Source organism: Varanus komodoensis, unplaced genomic scaffold, assembly GCF_004798865.1.
Source record: "Varanus komodoensis strain SLA01 unplaced genomic scaffold, ASM479886v1 scaffold63, whole genome shotgun sequence".
Taxonomy (NCBI): Eukaryota; Metazoa; Chordata; class Lepidosauria; order Squamata; family Varanidae; genus Varanus; species Varanus komodoensis.
In genome coordinates this window covers 410,545-426,092 of record NW_025336259.1, presented here as the reverse complement: position 1 = coordinate 426,092, position 15,548 = coordinate 410,545, and the positions used below count along the sequence as shown (strand labels likewise).

Genomic DNA, 15,548 nt, shown 5'->3' with positions numbered 1-15,548 from the left:
TTTATCCTCACAACAACCCTGTGAGGTTGGCCCAGCTGAGCCTGGCTCGGAGTCACTGGGACTGCACAAGGGGCTTCCCAGACTGGTTAGTGGCTAGGCTGGGATAGCCTTTCCCAACCTGGCGCCCTCCAGAGGCTTTGGACTGCCACTCCCATCAGCCCTGGCCAGGATGGGCAGTGGTCAGGCAGTGCAGGCTGCAGTGCAGAGCAGCTGGAGGGCGCCAGGTTGGGGAAGACCGGGCGAGGAAGGGGGGGTCTCCCAGCCCTGGGCCTCTGGTGACGGGCCTGTCGCATGTCAGTCTCTGGGAATCGGCACTCTCCGCTCGCTTGCGCTTGTTCGCCAGAGTCCGGATCCACGAGTCTTTAACTTTGGGTGGCACAGAAGATTCGTGGGGCAGCCCAGCTCTGCCCCGTGGCGAATTCGAAGTGCAGGTGCAGTCGAACTGCGCAGGTACGGGCAAAGCCGCCAGGACGAGGCTGGCGCAGCAGATCCGCCTGGCCGTTCACCACGTGGTCAGTGCGGGGAAGGGCTGCCCCTGGGACCCCCCCCCCCCCCCCCGGATGTGGAAGATTCCCCAAGCGCTCCCGCTCACCTGCAGGGCTCCCGTTTCAGCAGCAGCACAGCTAGGCTGACTTTTGACATGCAGCTGTGATGTGCCCCAAATTTCTTTTCCCCACTGCTTGGTGCTGCTTGCCTCGGTCTTTCCAAGCGTGGCCCTTCGGCCCTTCAGCCTTTGGGGACCGCTTCTGCCCCTGGTAGCTTGAGCCTCAAAATGGCCGTTTCCTGGATTACAGTTTTCCATTTTAGAGTCTAACCTTGAGGACTAGAGGCAGAATTTCTGAGTGAGTTTGAAGAGAATTCGGATCTGCTGGGGCCCAGCTGTGCCTGGCAGCATCTCCACTGCTCTACCTATCTGAACCCTTCCCCGAATCCAAGCAGATGTGTTGGAGAGCAACTGCACCCACCGTGCTGGCTAGGGATGATGGGAAGTGCAGTCCAGCACATCTGGGGGCCACCAGGCAGGTGAACGCTAATCTCTGCCTGTCTGTTTCAAAAGCGGATGTCCGAGCAGTGCTCACGTGTTGGTCCCTTCTCTGCCCTGCTGGTCGTTTCTAAAATTCACCCCCTCCGTGGTTCCTCCGGGATCCGTGCCAGGTCACATGCTGTTGTTCTGTTGTGGCTGACGCAGGTGCCGCTGCGTCAGCAACTTCTTCCCGGGGGTCCAATTAGTTCAGTGCTCGCTTGGTTCGCAGCAGCGGCTGCAGCTGGCCTGAAATGCGGCGGCATTTCGCTACCTTTCCAGCTCTGGGTCGGTTCTTGCATCGCCCCAGGCTTTTTCCGGCCGGGGCCCGTGTGGCGGCCAAACCTTTTGCGTCTTGAGCATGGAAGTGTCCCTGTTGCCCCATGGGAGATGAAGTGTGAAAGTACTTTTGTGCCAAGAATTTGGGCATTCCTGTTTTCATTGGTCAGAACCAAGTTTCTAGACCTCAGCATTCTGAAAGCATTGCGGGGTGCATGCTCTCTGCAGCCGTGAACCTTGCCTGCAGCTCTCACATTTCCAAATTCCATGTAGTGAGTGTCTTCGGCGAATGGGGCGGCATAGAAGTTCAATCAATCAATCAATAAAATAAAATAAAATAAAATAAAATAAAATAAAATAAAATAAAATAAAAGGGACAGGCAGGGTAACAAGCCCTTGATGGATCCAGCACTGACAGCATCCCAGGCAAACCCTGCCTGACCAAAAGTCCTCCCAACCAGATGTCTCCATCCAGATTTTCAGCACCCTCCGATTGATCCCGTCCCATTTATTTTTGGTCCCAGGGAGACATTTCGCTGGCCACTGGTCCCTTGCGGCTCTTTCCAGAGGTGGGAACGTGAAGCCAGCTTGCCAAAGGAGCTTTGTCCCCTTCGCTATTTCACAGAATCAGAGAAGAGTCGAGTCGGAAGGGGCCAAGGAGTCCCTGGGGTCCAACCCCCGGCTGCTGCGGGGCACCAGTTTAAAGCGTGTGGGGCTCCCAGCCTCCAGCTGGAATAAGCGCTTTCGGCATCTCTCCTCCACGCGTCGGGTGTTCCCCGGGCATGGTGCTTCACAGGGCGCCGAACGCCTGGCTCGCCGCTCGCTTCTGAAAGGAGCTGCGGAGCCGTTTGCACAAATCCCTTCTTAGAGGTTTATACCTTGGACTCGGGTCTGTGTGCCACTCATCCTCTCTGGCCGGGAAATCCAAGCTGTGCTGTGAGAAAGCGGCCTTTGCAGTCCGTGCGGTTATGGGAAGCGACGCGAGCGGTGCCTATTATTTATTTATTTATTTATTTAGAATATTTAGAATTTATTTAGACTATTTCTATGCCATCCGGTCACGAAGGCCTCGGCGAAGGCCACGGGCTGTTGCCCGTGTCCCTCCGCCTGTTCTTGTCTTGTCTTTTTCTGCCCAATCCTGTGGCGCTTTCTGGGTTAGACGGAGGGGGGTCCTCCCAGCCCCATAGGTGGCATGTGTCCCTGGGAGGGGGCCTGCTGCAGAAGGCTGCCGCCGCTCCCCTGTTTCCCAGTTTGGGGGTTCTCAGGAACCCCACTCGGCAGGAAAGCAGTTCCCTTTTTTGCTAACCACAACAGGCCTCGGCAACTTCTTCCTTCTCTTTTCTCCTCCTATATTCTTTATTTACTTATTTTATACTGTTAATTTTAATTTTATATTATTGTATCTCAGTGTATTTTTTGTATTTTTGTATTTAGTGGTAATTTATTATGTTCTATTGTATTTCAATGTATCTTAGTGTGTTGTAAGCCGCCCTGAGGCTTCGGCAAGGGGCGGCATAGAAATGTTATAATAATAACAACAACAACAACAACAACAACAACCGCCAGACTGGAATCTGAGACACCAGCAGGCATTACTGGCACACTTCCAGGTTCAGCTTCTCGGCCATGAGTGCTAGAAACTTGCTTATTCGAAACACTGCAGCAGGGAGCGTCCTTAGACCAGGCCAGCTTATCAGCCTGCCTAGAGCATCACGGTCTGCTCTGACTGGCAGGGCCCCCCGGAGCAACAGGGGCTGCCGCGCCGCTCGGGCGCCTTCCAACGGGGTGCCAAAGGCTGCAAGGGCAACCCAGCCGCTCTCTGACCCTCTGCGCGCGCCTCTGTTTCCCCTTCTCTTCCAGACATTCAGCCTCCGGAAGGGAAAACCCGCGAGTGCCTGATGTGCATCGTGCAGCGGGACGGGGGCAAAACCACGCTGTGTGCGGAGAGCGAAGACGACGCTGTGTAAGTTGCTGCGAGGTCCCGCTCGCGCTCGGCAGGTCCCCGCCGTGCCCCGAAGCTCCGGGTAACGCGTCACGCCTTTCAGGGCATAGCACGAAGCCCATTTTGCAGAAGGACGACTGAGGCTAAAGCCACGGGCGAAGCGGAGCCCTTTCCCCTTCTCCTCTCTGCCCTTGGCTTCCTTGGTTGTCCTCGGGGCCTTGCTGGCTCTCGAAGCGTCGCCCGGGCCCTGGGAGGGCTTCCCCACGGACCAGGGGTCCTCCAGGTGTCTTGGGCTGCAGCCGCTGGCTTCCGGGTGCTTCTGCCCCCGTCCTCAGGCCACCATCTTAAAACGGGGGCTGCCCGGGCCCTGACCCTTGACCTTCTCCCCTCCTCCCCATGGCACAAAGGAGGGGCAGCTTTGGGGCCCACCAAAGGAGACAGAAGAGCCGGTGGGTAGTGGGGGAACGGGACTGGAAAGGAGGCTGCATCAGCCTTACAGCTTGGCACCCTTCCGTTGTGTTGGAGGTGCTGGCTGGGGATGATGGGAGGCGTAGTCCAAGCCATCTAGAGGGTGCCTGGCTGGGGTGCGGCCATTTTCAGAGTGTCTCCCCTCACATCTTTTAGTCTGCCTCTAATCCACTTGGCCAAAGGTTTTGTTGGCTCTTGTGCGGCTTTCCCTCGCTGCCGGTGCTCTGAGTCGGGTGCCCCGGGGAGCTGCCGTTGGGCCCCAAGCTCCGTCCTTCAGGGACGTGGTAACTCCTGGAAAATTTCCACCTACCTGTGTTGGGGCTTTGTGTTCGCAAGCTGGTGTTTTGGGACATTTTCCCACCCTTGGCAACGGCCCGATCTGAAATAGTCCGCCTGGAAGATTATTTACTGGTTCCCTTTCTGTACGCCGTTCTTCCACCGTGGAAGTCAAGGTGGTGACGTGGCATGCCTTTCCCAGGTGGTCTCCCCGCCGAGCCTTGACCAGGGCTGGACCTGCTTAGCTTCCCCAGCTGGGCCACCTCCGCCTTCAAACTGGTGCATCAGGTGCAGGGGCAGGCAGTGCTCTCCAGACGCAGATAACCCTGGATGGCGGCGTGAGCGCAGCTGCTAACAGTGGCTGGGGTACCGGGTGGGGGCGTGGCGGCAAGAAACGGGCCAGGCACGGTGGTGCCGTGACAAATGTCGCCATGCAGACCCTCATCCCTGCAGCGACACCCCCAAGGAACACCCCCAAATCCAAGCAGGTGTGCCAGGCCCGGTCAGCAATCCCATTCTGGCAGCTTTCCGCTCCACCCAGAGCAGACCTTTGGTCAAGCTGCCGCATCTTGGTTGTCCAACCCGGACCCCGAGGCTTGGCGTTGCGTCAAAAGCGTCACAATATCTGGTTGATTTCCTACACACACACACACACACACACACACACACACTTATTTATTTATTATTTATAAATGAATATAAATAAAATTTATTCATTTATATAAATAATTTATATATTTTATTTATTTATATATTTTATTCATTTATATAAATAATTTATATATTTTATTTATTTTATGTATAGTTTTATATATATATATATATATATATATATATATAACTATTTATTTATTTATTTATTTATTTATTTATTTATTTATTTATTTATTTATTTATTTATTTATTTATTTATTTATGGGACTTCTATGCTGCCCCATTTGCCGAAGCCTTGGGGCAGCTCACAAACCATAAATAAATAGAATTCAATTAAACAATATAAATTAGCAATATAAATTAAGTCACCCTGGCCAAAGAATAAAATGAATAAATAGTATTAACAATTACGTTTGAATAAAAAGGTCTTCGCCTGGCGCTGAAAAACAAATAACGACGGCACCAGGCGGGCCTCTCTGGGGAGCGCATTCCATAGATGGGGCGCCACCACAGAGAAGGCCCTCCTCCGAGTACCTATCCTCCTAATTTCCTTCACGGAGGGTTCCCGGAGAAGGGCCTCTCCCGCAGATCTCAAGGGGCGGGTGGGCGTATATGGACGCAAGCGCTCCTTCAGGTAACCAGCCGGAAGTCTTGCAGCCACGCTCAGAGGGAAAAGAGCAACCGGAGGGGGTGGCAGATCCAGTCCTCATCCCCGCTAAGCGGGAAGTCTTGTGGCTTCCACCCCGCAAGCCCCGGTTCCACTACACCACGCCAGCCCTGTGCATGGACTGCCCTTCCGGTCTAAGCAGTGGGCAACTGAAGAAGGTTCTCTGGCCAGGCGTGTCCTGGGAATGCCCAGCCTGCTCCGCTGCTGGAATTCGGAGCTCAGGAGGAACCTGAGCTTTTTCTGCCCAAAGTGGCTGATCCGCTGCGTGGGGCAGAGCCCACAGGCGTCGTGGCACCCCAGCACCCGCGCCCCCCAGCAGCCGGGCCTGCACGGCGAGCACAAACCCAAGTCTCCATCACCCAGCCCTTCCCGCCCTGAGTCCCCAGTGTGGACAGAGCCGGAGCAGATCCGTGGATGACCGGGGGATTCCCAGGATCCCTTGAGCAGGGCTGCCTGCAGCGAGCGGCTTTGGAGGAATTTGTGGTGTGGGGCTGCCCGGCCCTCCCTCCCGGTCCCAGCGCTAGGCCAAGCCGCAGGTCCAAGCCTCTTTCCGTCCCAAGTGTGGAATTCTGTGCTGGAGACGCTTCCGGGGCCACGATCCCATGGTGGGCACGAGGAGCAGGAGGAGCGGAAGGGGCAGCCCCCAAATACCGGCGCCACTAGCCTCTCTCAAGCCTCTTCTTGGAGAGCATTTCAGCCTTTTGGAATGGGAGAAAGACTCCGCTCAAGAGCTGCAAAGCCACCCAGGAATCAGCAGATGGAGGAAAGGTTGGGGTGGCGAGGGGGCTTGGCCACCTGGGGACCCCCGGAGGCCTGGATCCAGTGCCTGGGTCTGAGCTTCACCCAGCCCAGTGCTTGCAAGGCGGGGCCAGTGGGACTGGGAACGAAGATGGGCCAGTCCCCCTCAGCCCACGCCAGACCGGACTGGTCTGGTCTCCAAGCGCTTGAGGTCTCTAGCTCTAGTTAGGAGGAGGCACCTGTTCGAGAGAAACTCACGGTCTGCAAGCAGCCAGGTGAGCTGACTGAATGGTGTGCAGCAGCCGTGAAGGCTGGGGGTGATGGGAGTTGAAGTCCAGCACATCGGGAGGGTTGCTGCACCACAGGACCAGATGTGGCAGAGCTTGGGAGGGTTTCTGACGTCGTCTCTAAGCCGCGACCGAAGGCGGCAGGTCTGTTCTCGGCTGCGCCAGCCAAGCAGCTCAGACAGATAATCAAAGCTCACTCGATCGCGTCAAGCGGCACAGAGGTCGCCGTGGGAACGGCACACTTGGCTAAGCCGGTTGCCGTGACACCTGTTGGTGCCTCGGCGATCCCCCCCCCCGCCCCCCGGAATCCTATTAGGGAAATCCGTGATCGGGCACTGCATCTTCCGGGACGCTTCGTTCACGCCTGCTGGGCAGGCCGTCCGGGTGTGGAGAAGCTTCGGTGGCGCACGCCGGAAGGGCGCGCTTGTCATCCGCGGTGTCGCAAAACTCTGCCCGCCCCCCACCCCCGGCGTTCCCATACTGGCCCCGTTTGCCACGTCCTCCAGACGTTCCCCCGGGCTTGAGCCGAGCAGCGCCTTCCCTTCCTTCTCCTGCACGCAGCTTTGGAGGGGCACCGGCGGCCCCCGGGCGGCTGCGGGGCCACGTGGCAATGCCCGTCCTTGGGCAGGGGGGGCATCGGGAAGTTTGCCACTCGCCTCCTGCCCCCGGCCGCCTGCATGGCCCAGAAGGGGGGGACGGGGGGAGGGAGGGCTGGAGATGCCCCGGCTGGCTGGCTTCCGGCTCGGCGTCTCTCCAGCTCACCCGTGGGAGGCAGGAGGAGTGGCAGCAGTCGGTGGCCGTGGCGGGGAGAGGGTCCACTTGCCAACGAGGGCCTCCCGGGTGGTGCCCTGCCCAAAGAGACCACGCAGCCAGGAGCCAGGGCCGGACACGGGGAGGTTTGCACACCCCAGAGGCTTAAATTCCAGCTTGGCATCTTTCATCTCTCCTCCTGAGCTTCCTCTGGTCCTCGGTCCCAGAGGCTTTATGCTGCGTGGAAGTGTCGCTTCCGGAAGCCGTGTGTCAAGACTCATCCGTCGCTCCCAAGAAACCTCCCTGCCTGCCTCTCCCTTCCATCTGGATGGAAGGGCACAGCATGCCCTTTACTCCTCCCAACCCAGACTGGACTTCATCTCCTATCATCCCCAAACAGCACGGTCTCTGTGAGCTCAGTTCCCTCCTGCTCAGCTCCTGCTCCGCCACCCGGGCTTCTGCCAGCCATTGCCCATGGCCGCTTGGGCCTTTCCTTGCTTTCCCCAAAAGAAACTTCCAGAAACGTGTTTGCAGAGCAAACAGATATTCCCAGAGTTCCCGAATCGGATCTCAGTACCAAAATTCCCAGGTTGCTTCTCGCGACAGTGAAATATAAGTAGCTTGTCTTAGAGGCACTTCTGCAGGCTGCGGAGGAAAACGAGCCCAAATGGAGAGCCGCCGCTGGCCCAGCACCCCCTTGGCCACGTCCCTGCGAATTTGCCCGCTCAGCACCCTCCTCGTCAGCCCCGTGGGCCACGCTGCTGCCGCTGCAGTTCTGGAGCGGAGACTTCGCTTTGTCCTGCCACTGGGCCCGGGACCAAACGGACGGCCGCCCCACACTCGCTGGGGCGGGACTCACAAAGGGACCTTGTTCCTTCCACCCGCGCTGATGAAAAGGCCAAGCTGCCCGCCAGAGAAGAGCCGTTCTGTTCAGGAGCATCCGCACACCCAAGCCAGGACCCTCCAGCTGGGCCGGACTACACCTCCCATCATTCGCAGCCAGCATGGCCTCTGGCTGTGATAGTCTGGCACGAGTTTGGCAAAGGCTGGACGAGGGGGCCTCTGAGGTGCCTTGTGATGCTCTCACCCAGTACGGCCTGATGAACCCTGCCCTGCCTGGCCTTCGCTGTCCAAGGGCCACACAGTGAAATTGAGCTCTTTCCTTTTCTGCTTCTTGAATATCTCCAGGGAAGCACCACGGATATCTCTGGGGAACTGCGCACTCTGGGGACGCGGATGCTGGGGAATCTGGTTTCAGGCATTCACTGTGGGGCTAGGAACCTACCCCTGCGGAAATTGGATCCTGCCATGCAGAGATGTCAGGGCTACCTTCGTTGACCTCCACACATAACACTCCCCAGGAACTGCAATATATTTTGCGATGTATAGAATATATAGGAATGCAGGGTATATATTTATGCATTGCAACAGACTCACTCAAATTTCATGTAAGGAAACTAGCCTTATGCTTTTTATTTTGGCTTATGGCTTTGTTTTGATTTTTGAAACTCATGCTAGAATATCAAATAGAAAAATCCAGATTCAAACCCAGGAGTAGAACTGCAGGGGAAGCACATTTTTTCCTCCATTTGCTGATGGGAGAGGATTTTGGGGTGGGAGGGTTTGGAAAGGTCTCTCTCTGTTGGCTCCATTTGCTCAACTGCCGCCGCCTCTGTTTTGTTCCCAGTGCTTGGAAGATGGCGATCCTGGAGGCAAAGGCAACCCAGGTGAGTCCTGCTGGCTTCCGTGGTGCTGATCTCAGTGTGGACTCCTCCAACCCCTGGACATGGTCCTTATGACCTAAGCTTCTAGTCCTCTCTGTGGTCAAGGCAATAGGCGAACCAGAGAGCGGTGCAAAACTTCCCACGCTTCAGGGAGAGTTCAGTGAGCTGCAAAGGAGATGCAAAGCAAACGCCTTGGACAAGGACAGCTTCAGAGCCACAGGTTAAGAGTGCAGGACGGAGACTCAGGAGATCTGGGTTCTAGTCTCTGCTCAGCTAGGGAGCAAGCTGGTGACAGACTCTCTGCCCAGCCTAGCGCACCAGCTGCCTTGAGTTCCTGGGAAGGAAAAAGGAAGAATACGAATATAATGAATGACCGAATGACTCACACACTCACTCAGTCATACTAGATCCAGGGTTTACCATTCCTTATTCAGGGGTTTGGTAGGGAAATGGCAGGCCTGGTCGAAATTGCAGGCAGAAATAACAGGAAGGATCCTCTTTGGCTGTCCAGAAGGAAAGGTAAGAGGAAGGGAGAGGGCCGTGCACAGCACCAAGCCTTTCCCACTGGGTTCAGCATCAGGTGTGCACAGAAGGGAGGCGGACAGGCCGCCGACCCAGGCGGTAGGCAGGAGGGAGATCTGCAGGGGCTTCAGAGTTCAGTGCCTGGACGCCTCTGCCAGCGGCTCCGGCTCGCTGGGCAGTGGATGCCCCAAGCACCTGGAAAGAGACATCCTGCCTCCCGTGAGGAAGGTTTTCTGTCTCCATCGTTCACCTGCAAAGGGTAATGCTGAATCCAGCGGGAAGGGGCACTGCTGTGGCAGTTCGCAGACCCCGATGGCATTCAGGGTGGCACTTCGCGGAGGCGGAGGGCCAGCCCCGTTTGTCTGCCCTTGCCTTCTGCCCATGCAAAGAGGGTGCTTGGTGCCGTGTTGTTTCCGCCTGCAGAGCTGGACCGGGCCGCTCCTCGCCTGTCTGCCTGGTGTGCGCAGAGGTGTCCCGCACGGGCGAGGCCGCCCATGGCTCTAAAATGTGCTCTAAGCAGATGCAAGCCGCCCCACCCCGCCTCCACTGATGCAAAAGATGGAGTTGCTCTCCCGGCTCCCGGGAATCCTTGTTATTCCTGCTCTGTCCTCCAAAAGCCCCACCTCCTGATGGAACATTAAAATCTACCGGTGAGGAAGCAGGGTTGCGGCTCGCGGACGGGGCCATGTGCGCCGTTCAGGGCACCCCGGCTTGAGTAGCCAAGCCGTGGGGCGCAGAGGCAGGGCCTGCGGGGGCTCACCCCACTTCTTCATGAGCCGGGCCAGCGGCTTTCCCTGCCAGTCCCCTCCAAACCACCCCCCTGCTCTTAGCTGGAAGCCTCACGGTCCTGGGCCGAATGAGCTTTCCCAGCTACAATATTCTTGTTTCTTGTTTCATTTTGTTGTCGTTCTCTGCTGCTTTTTCCCGCAAGGGAACTAAGTCGACATGCACACGCTGGCTGGGAAATAAGGGGGTCCTGAGAAGTGTGGGCCTTTTCTGGCTAAACACGCATAGGATCCCACTCTTGAAGGCAAGCACATTCAGGATGAGATAAGCCAGTCCTGCCTCAGTCCTTCCGAAGTGAGATTTTCAGTGGAGCAAATTTGCCCCAGGCGTGAGAGTGAGTTAATTAGGGCTGAGTGTGTGGGAGGGGAGGGGCCCTGCCTAAAGAGCCCCTTTCTGGGAACCCAGGGCTCCAGGACCTCGGCTGCAAGGGGCGCATTCGGGCGAAGTCTCCTGCATCCTCCATGCAGCCGGCAATGGGGTGGGGGGGGGTCACACTTGCTGTGCACGCCGGGTTTCGTCAGGAACCAGTTGGCGCCTCTCCCCATCGCTGCTCTCGACACCGACTCTACTCTGTTTTGAACGGAGCCCCTTTCCATTTCCTGGCCTGCCTAGTTACAGATCTATAAATGCAATCAGGCCAGCGATCGATGGATTGCTTCCACGTCTCCGGCGTGCTGCTTCAGGCCCTTGAGACTGACAAAAAGCCAGTGTGTTTCGGGGCCAAAGCCCGGCTGTCTCGCACCAGAACGGGAAATTCGGCGGCCCTCTATTTTCGGCTCCGCTTCCCATCAAAAGCACGTGCTTTTCTTGTCTTCCGGCTCTGCAAGGTCCTTCCCTCTCTCTCTGACTTACCTTCTGGGCAGCCGTGCTTGTATCTTGTACGCGGTTCCCCCATCCCTGCAACTCACTTGGGTTCTCGATTACTAGCCATTGATTTGTCAAAAGGCGGCAATGTCAGGGTGTCGGGCTGCTGGTGGGGATGGTGGAAATCCACTCCCTTCTTTCTGTGCTGTGAAGGCAGCATGGCATAGTGGTTAGAGTGCTGGACAGGACACCTCATCATTTCTGCCCATTCTAAGCACATTGCAACTATCAGAATATACCAGGACCCCTCATTTTTGGAACCCTAACCCTACCCTGCTGCACAGCCCTAATTGTAATATAGGGCTAAACAAGCTGCTACGATGGTGGCCCGATTGCAGGGGATGATGGGGTATGAGGCGAGTCTGAGGGAGCTGGGTCTCTTCAGCCGGGAGTGGAGGGGACTCAGAGGGGACCCGTTAGTGATGTGCAGGTATGTGAGGGGGCGTCACACAGAGGTGGGGAGAGACCTGTTCTCCCCTGCAGAGGAAGACAGAATGCGCTCCAACAGAGCAAAGCTCAGGGAGCCAAGGTCCAATTTGGATGCCAGGAAGCACTTCCTGACAGTCAGGACCCCGAGGGGGTGGAATGGGCTTCCACGGGAGGTGGTTGAAGCCCCATCGGTGTGGGTGTTCAAGGACAGGCTGGACGTCCACATGGTGGGCATGTCGTGAGCGGAGCTGGGGGTCAGACTAGATGGCCCGGGAGACCCCTTCTGACTTGCTCTGTTCCTGTGGCGAAACCTATGAAAGGAGAAGCATTGGCCACGTGGCACTGCCACGGGGGAAGTGAATCGCGCCACCTGTGCGTGAGCAGGTGGATGTGGGGATTGGCCCTGATCCCCCCAGCCTAGGACTGTAAGCGCTTGCCGCTGGCGCACGGTCACAGCCTGTCTTGCCCTTCCAGGTTCACCTGTACGACCCTTACGATGACTATTACCAGGCGGTGCCCCTGGACTCGCACCAGGCGATGTACGTCAGCTCTGAGTACTATGGCAACCTGTATGGAGGTAAATGCCCTTTGCCGCGATGGGGGGGGGGGGGCCCGCGCGAGGGGGTGGGGGGATGCATGCACCCTTGGGGTGCAGTCCTGCAACTCCCACGCTGGCTGGGGGACGATGGGCATTGTGGGACACTCTCCTGTCCGCCCAGGCCTTGAGGGGCACCCTCGCACGGCGAGCTTTCCCTGTGGAACCGTCCACAGCCCCCGGGATACATTACCCGCCCGAAAGGACTTGCTGCCTCCATGCAAGATCCAAGTCGAGGTCACCTCACCCTGCCCGGCATTTTCCAGAGCCATTAACCAGGCGCACCTAAGCATAATAGCACTGGGTCAGAAAATGCAAAAGGAGCGAGAAGTCGGGCTCCTGGGAAGAACGGTTGCGGCGGCGGGGACTGTTTCGCTTAGGAAAAGGGCGAGGAAGGGAAGCCGGGTGGAGGGCTCAGAATTCCCCCTGTTGTGATGACGGAGCAGTTTCCCCCTTTCCCCTAATACGAGACCCCAAAGGGGTCGCCTGTGGAGCGGGTGGGTGGGAGACTCAGGGCAGATCAGAGGAAGACCTTCTTCACAGAGCGGCTCATTTACTTCCACAAGACGCCATGATGTCCCCTAAACTGGATGGCATTAACATTCGTGGATCAGGAGGAGGCGGAGGCCATCGATGGTTGCTAGTCCTCATGGCTTCGTGCGAGGTCCAGTATCAGAGAGAGTGTGCCACGCACACGGCGGCCGGGGAGCATGGGCGGGAGAGTGGCTCCTGCCCGTGGGTTTCCTGTAAGTGGCTGAACAGGTTGCTGGACTAGTGAACGCACTGATGTGATCTGTCCTGGCCCTGTATCTTCGCGGGCTGGACTGGAAGATCTCCAGGTAGCCCTTCAGCTCTGCAGGTCTCAGCCCACGGACGGGTCATGGAAGCGCTGGGTTTCCTCTTTTGCTTCGCCTCAGCATCATGATGGCTGCCAGAGGTTTCCCGTGGCTATCATGGCCACTGGATCTCTCCGTGATAACCTCTCCTTAACTCGCTTAATCCCCTCTTTGAAGCCGTCCGTGCCAATGGGCATCACCCAACAAGCCCTTCTGCATTCTGCAAAGAGCTACCGCAACGTCCTGGAGCCGGCTGGAGCTGGGGGTCAGACTAGATGGCCCGAGAGAGCCCTCTGACTCGCTCTGTTTCTATGTCCTTTTGGTAGAAGTTGCAATTTTCCCAGATGTTGCGTGAAGCTGACCTTTCCGTGTAAGCCATATGGGAAAGTTCTGCCTGCCTGGAGGGGCCAGAGGGTCGTGCCCTGTCCTGAGCAGTGGGAACCCAGTAAACCTCTGATCATCCTCCACAAACTTCCAGACAAAAGGATGTCTCGCAATTGTGGCTTTACTGCCACTGGAAAGGACTCCTCTCCGCCCCGTGGCATTTGAACGTGGCACTCTGGTGAAGGAGGCAGGCCTCTGTGCCTGCCCAGCAGGCCCAGAGGCGAGGAGGCCCTGAACACCCTTCCATAAACAGATGAGCTGGAAGGCAGGACCCAAAACCGACGATTCGGGATTCGAGGAGCAACCTGAGTCTAGGGCGACACCTGCTGGTGAATTTCAGCAGAAGCACGGAGGAGAGGCAAGAGCCATGCAGGTGCAGAGCGGCCCAGCCGTCAGACGACGGCGTTGCGCTCGTCTCCCTTGAGCTGCTTGAGTTCTGCAGAACTTTTCTGACTGCTTCCCCTGGGAAGGGTTCTGGTAAACACCACATTTGCTCGCTAATCGCTGCTCTCACTGGGGAGTTCTGGATTGTGCTGCTGGCTCCAGCGGGGAGGAAACACCACGGCTTTCTCATGCTGGCCCGTGGCTCTGTGGCTCAGCCGCAGCTTGGCTGCCTGGTTGCCTGCGTCTCCGGCCTTCTGCCCTCACGGAGAGGCAGGCCTGCTTGCGGACCCAGTTGTGCTCCGATTCCGTTTCGGGGCTTCCCTGCAAGCCCTCCGTTGCAGCACTTGAAACAAGGATCTGGCCTAAACGAGCTCCAGGCTCCAAGGAATCAGGGTCCATCTAGTGCAGTTTCACGGCCACCGAGCAGCCAGCCAGCTGCCCACATGCGCCGGAGACATGAGAGCAACAGCCCCTCCCATGGGGCTATTTGGCTGTTCTACCTCTGATTCCGACGGCAGCACGGAACCATCCAGGCGCCTGTCCGTCGTTGTCGTGCAACCTGTCGAATCCGTCCGAGGTGGTGCCACCTCATCTTGTGGAACGGAACGCCATGGCTCAGTGAGGGGAGCCCCTCCTCGCACCTGTCCTGAATTTCCCACCACCCATTTCATGGGATGCTTCCTTTCGGTTCTAGCATTATGTGAGGGGGAATAAAACTGCCCCCTCCCCATCAAAATAAGCACACCGGGGTGGGGGAGGGCTGTTGCTTTCCCTGTGAGACAGGGCAGCACGCGCTCCTTTGCACCAGAGAGTCAATGAGGCGTCAGGGCTTTGCTGCATTTTTTGCAAACTGCCCGGGGATCTTTGGCTACGGGGCAGCATAGCCACATGCTAATATTTAAATAAATAAACGATACCTATGAGGTGTAAGAAGAACTCCGCTCCCGCACCACGTCACCCTGCAAAGCAGCCTTCGCCTCTCTCGGCACGGGGTGGCTGGGGGACGTGGCGGGGACGGTTTCGCCGGCCAGCGGGGCTGCTGCCTGTGTCACTCGCCGCGTTTTTCTGCCTCTCTCCCACAGCCCCCGGCATGACCCACGTCGTCATCCGCGAGGACCCGTACCGCGTGTCTGGGGACCAGATGGCGCTGGGCCTGCTGGCGGGGGCGGCCAGCGGGGCGGCCCTGGGATCGCTCATGTGGATGCCCTGCTGGTTCTAAGCCCTGCTCTCCTGCGACGTCCAGCCAAGCCCGGTTGCCCGGCCGAGGAGACGCGTCGCTTCCTGGTGGGCAGCGGGGGAGGCCCCGCCGGCCCCGTTGACCAGGCTGGGCGGGAGGGAGGGGGGCTGCCGGGAGGGCTCTGAGCGACTCGCTGTCGATCGGGGACGGTTGCTGACTCCTCGCTGCTTAACCGTATCCACACCAATGCCATGTTCCCCCCACCCCACTGAGTCAGGCCAGCAGCATTTCCGAGCCGTAGCAGCTGGGGCCCTGGCCGGCCGGGCTGCGGCTGATCGGACGCGACAGGCCGCACGCTCCGCCCGAGCCGCCGCTTGGCATCTGCCCCCGCCTCCTGCCAACCCCAGTGTGGGGTGGAAGCAGAGCAGGAGGAAGCCCACCCGCCTCAGGTCCACCCACCCCCCTTGTAGATTCTTGTAAGGGTCCCTTTGGGGCCCCCACACAGTCTGGCGGGGTCAGCCTGTGGATTCACAGTGCAACGGGGTGAGTGGCCGGTGTAATTTGGTTTGCGTGGGTCCCGAGAACAGCTTCGTCGTCTGCCCCCGGGGAACACGGCCTGAGCATCCGCGATCAGCCTTGCTTGAGGGAGACCCCGGCTGGCCCAAGCGTCTCCCCTTCAGCCCTGTCCTTGCCCCCCTGTCCGCCCTCCAGAAGCAGCTCTGAGGGGCGGAAGGCGGGGGAAGGATCAGGCCAGTCCACGGTTGC

The 15,548-nt window shown here is 57.9% G+C and overlaps 1 protein-coding gene across 1 annotated transcript in view; it reads left to right on the top strand.

Moving 5' to 3' along the window:
* PLEKHB1 (pleckstrin homology domain containing B1) overlaps positions 1–14,884 on the top strand; it is a 29,121-nt gene extending 14,237 nt beyond the window's left edge. Inside the window, exons 4-7 of the mRNA XM_044450204.1 lie at positions 3,161–3,263; positions 8,770–8,809; positions 11,882–11,984; positions 14,689–14,884. Coding sequence (XP_044306139.1) covers positions 3,161–3,263; positions 8,770–8,809; positions 11,882–11,984; positions 14,689–14,825 — 383 coding nt within the window. The 3' untranslated portion in view covers positions 14,826–14,884. The remainder of the gene's footprint in view (positions 1–3,160; positions 3,264–8,769; positions 8,810–11,881; positions 11,985–14,688) is intronic.
* Positions 14,885–15,548: the final 664 nt, after the last annotated feature.